Consider the following 3,743-nt stretch of genomic DNA (forward strand, 5'->3'; position numbering starts at 1 on the left):
ATAAATATTTAAGCCTTTCAGCAAACGCATTAATCAATGAATTGTAGACCAAACGAACGTTCGTTTATTGTCTATCTTCGATGCTCTGATCTGATTTATGATACGGCCTGAACGTAATTAGAGAAGAGATACAAAGAAAAAGAAGAAGAAGTGAGTGTATAATACTCTCGAGCCGCCTAACCTACATGACATAATACAAATGATATAGAGTAGGAATGTAAATATTATTTTTTTTTTCGTTTAAATTTAATAACAATAGTAATAACAAACAAACAAACATGATTATTATTATTTATGGATCATTGTTTTTACTTGCACAAGTAACTTTTTTTTAATCTACTTTTCTTTCTTCGTGTTGTTTGTATTTCCGGTGTGAGAGATGTCTTAAAACACTTGTAAGCTTACTACATGAACATTCTAGTTTCTAAACTGACGTTAAAAAGGGGGAAAAAGTACTGTAATAAACTTTAAATGTGAAAAAAAAACATTTAAGTTGTGCTCGTTTTGAGTTGTGACGTTATATAGGCGACCATTTGTGAGTCAAGTGCATTCAATTGCGCATTTTCTTGGAATTCCCATCGCATTTTGACTTGAAGCCATGCACGATCGGGCGTCATTGACATCGGCGTTTGAAACCAATTTGTATAGTCAATCTTCAAGTTGCCCGTTAACAATTGATCGAAAGGCTCTTCGCCAATATGGAACATCATATGAAGCAATTTTGGAGGAATGTAATGTAACTCTTGCCCATTTGGAGGTTCAACATTTGGTTCATGCGATTTCACTCCGAGTTTTTCGTAAATCCAATCGACGTTGTTCCGCATATACATGTAAATCATTTTGACACTTTGTTTGCCAATATCTTGCGTGAGAATATCGCTTGCAAGAATTTCGGAGATGTAATCGGCAATTTCGACATCAAATTCTTCTTCAGCTCGACTACTTGTTGGTGCGGGACGCATTATTGGTTCAAGAAGTTCATCGACAGCTTTTGATCCGCTCGCCATACTTTGTCCCGTAATTGGCTCAGGTTCATCCAAATCAACTTCAATAACACTCATATTGCGTAACGTTTCTTTCGCTTGATTCAGAAGCTCTTGAATTTTCTCTGTGTGTTTGTTGTCTTCGTCAATGGCGCAAATTGCTTCTGCTAACGTTTGACAAATTGAAGCTTTATTCGCAAATTTTTCTTCATTAACGCCCGTTGCATCTTTCGCGAGATCTTTTAATGCATCTGTGCTGTTTTCGTTTTCATTCTCAGATACAGGCTCTTTTGAACTTTCAAGAAGTTTGGTATATAAAGCACTGTATAATACGTGAACGAGACAAGAATCTCCCAATGGTCGAATATCAGCAGGAATTATCTCTTGAAGCATCGAAGTTACGATAAACAAACAATCTGGAATTCCATCCCACATTTCTTGAAAACAAGAAATCGACAAACTCATCGCTTGATAAATTGTAGCGCCTGTTTGAACTGCTTGTATTAACATTTGAACGATCGAATCGAGAATCGGATAAACGAGATATATAATAGCTTCTAACCATGGTTGACGTTTTTGATTCCAAACATCACGACGATCCAAACAAGCAGCCCATTCAACATTCGGAGCCTTTTCGAGAGCAGAAATCAATGTTCGTTGAATATCGCTTGCTTTGCCTGTCATGACAATAATGTAAGTAAGTCCCATAATAACTTGATAATTTGTTTGTCCAACAGGATCTGGATTATTGAGAGCCCAATGACCAATGTCGTTACATTCTTTGCCGCATAAAAAGCCTTCGCATTTGGCATCCATCGTTTCTTTGTTCAAACAAGGTTGTAAATAGCTCGGAACGAAATTTTCTTGACTCGGAAGATTTTCGATCAAATGATGAAAGATCACAGAAGACAAAGTAGCTTCGCGCATCAACAATACTTTGATCAAAATAGGCCATGAAGGTTGAGGAGCTGTCATTAAAACACGCAATTCGAGAGTAATTGCTGTACTGCTTGTGAATTCTGAACAACGAGTTGCATAATGACCCGTACGTTTGTCAGGAAAAAGTTTCGAGAGAGCAAACAAAATCCATGGCGATGGTAATCCCATGCGTTCTTGAAACATTCCGACAGATTGTGTTCCTTTTCTCAAGACTTTGTACAAATCTCCAATCGGAATGCCTCGAAGTAAGAGACATAAAAAGAGTTCTTGACATTTTGAATGAATATCTCTCACAATTTTATGTTGATTCGTAATGTTCAAACCAACATAAGCTTCTCCATTGTCACAAATTGCAGGCAAAAGTTCGCCGCAACAAAGAAGAATATTACAAATATCAACCATTAACAATTGCGCTCGAGCTTTACTCGGCAACGTTTGCGTATATCGCACAGTTAAAACCGTCAAAGTTTCATTTAACATTCCCGCGAAAACACGTTGCCCCATAGTTGGCGGAACAGTATTCCACAAATCCATTTTTGTTCCTTGCATATAAAGCCACCACATTTGAATCGTATACGAGCCTCGTTCAGATTCGAAAAACGGTTGTTGATTCTCCCAATGAAGACAATCAGCATCTTGCAAAATGTAAAGCAACAATAAACGACAATGCAAATCAAGAAGTCGCTCAGCAAGAGCTTCTGTCATTTCCGACAATTGTTTGTAACTCATTTTGAGAGAACCGCCTTCTTCGTCGCCTTTTGGAGGACAAACATTCTTCTCGGTACATTGCAAATAAACCCAAAGACAGTTTTTAACCAAAGCAGCTGCGCCAATTACAGCTGTCAATACAGTCAAATCAGCATGATCTAATGCCTCTTGTGATAAAACATGGATATGTTGAAGCAAAGCATCACACGTACGTGCTACAAGCCAAACAAAACGCTCGGGATCAGAAGATTTTACAATGCCTCCGCATCCATGAGCCTAAAAGACAAATGTTAATGTTACATAATTTTTTTGAAAAATAAAAAATAACATACTGATGACTCGTCGTCTCTATGAATCGTTTCATCATTGAGTGTATCATAACACAAAAGTCCTGATTTTTTCAAATATGCTTGATAATATTCATCTTCAAGCCTGAAAATTAGTTTTCATTGAATTTCTCAAGGACAGAAAAATTATAAAATTTACCATAAGACAATTTTAACAGAAGCAAATGATGCATAACGAGGAAAATCCAATTTTCCTCCAACAACTCCGGGACAAATTGTTTCCTGAAGAACTTCCTTGTTTTTCTTGAAATTTAAAACACGTTATGTAACATTTTCATTTCAGTTCAAGAAAATCAAAAAATACCTCATAATATTGCATATCTCGTTGCAATAAGATCGGCAAACGATCCATGAGAATTCCTTCTTCCATAACTTCCATTTTTGCGGATTTTAAGTTACTTTTTTTGGGATTATTTCAAATTTTCAAGCAAACACTTTCAATTTCACTCCAACTGAAAATATTTTTGATAATCTTATCGATTAAACAACTAACGGTTGCTAAAGTCTATGATTGAAGGATTCGGGTCAATGGCATGGCTTTCACTCCAAACTTGTTGCGCATCCGTTGCTGAGGACAATTGTTGCTTCATTTTGTTTGTATTGCAAAAAACTTGTTGAATGTTGGAAACGATGCTCGTTGTAATATGTGAACAACAGAAACACAATAATATATCGAATAACTGTCTTGTTATTATTCTTCGTTCTCTAATCATTGCATATTATCGAGGAAATTAATGTTCAATTTCATAGCAAATCTATTATTATT

The 3,743-nt window shown here is 36.2% G+C and overlaps 1 protein-coding gene across 1 annotated transcript; it reads right to left on the bottom strand.

Annotated features, from left to right (window-relative positions):
- Positions 1-350: 350 nt before the first annotated feature.
- On the bottom strand, positions 351-3,356 carry LOC134835643 (uncharacterized). Its single transcript, XM_063850561.1, has 5 exons — positions 3,282-3,356; positions 3,117-3,220; positions 2,959-3,062; positions 1,280-2,890; positions 351-1,210 (listed from the first exon to the last, which is right to left on the bottom strand). Exons 1-5 carry the CDS (start codon positions 3,354-3,356, stop codon positions 489-491), a joined length of 2,616 nt encoding a protein of 871 aa, XP_063706631.1. The 3' UTR covers positions 351-488.
- Between the last annotated feature and the right edge of the window lie 387 nt (positions 3,357-3,743).

Source organism: Culicoides brevitarsis, chromosome 3 (assembly GCF_036172545.1).
Source record: "Culicoides brevitarsis isolate CSIRO-B50_1 chromosome 3, AGI_CSIRO_Cbre_v1, whole genome shotgun sequence".
Classification (NCBI taxonomy): domain Eukaryota; kingdom Metazoa; phylum Arthropoda; class Insecta; order Diptera; family Ceratopogonidae; genus Culicoides; species Culicoides brevitarsis.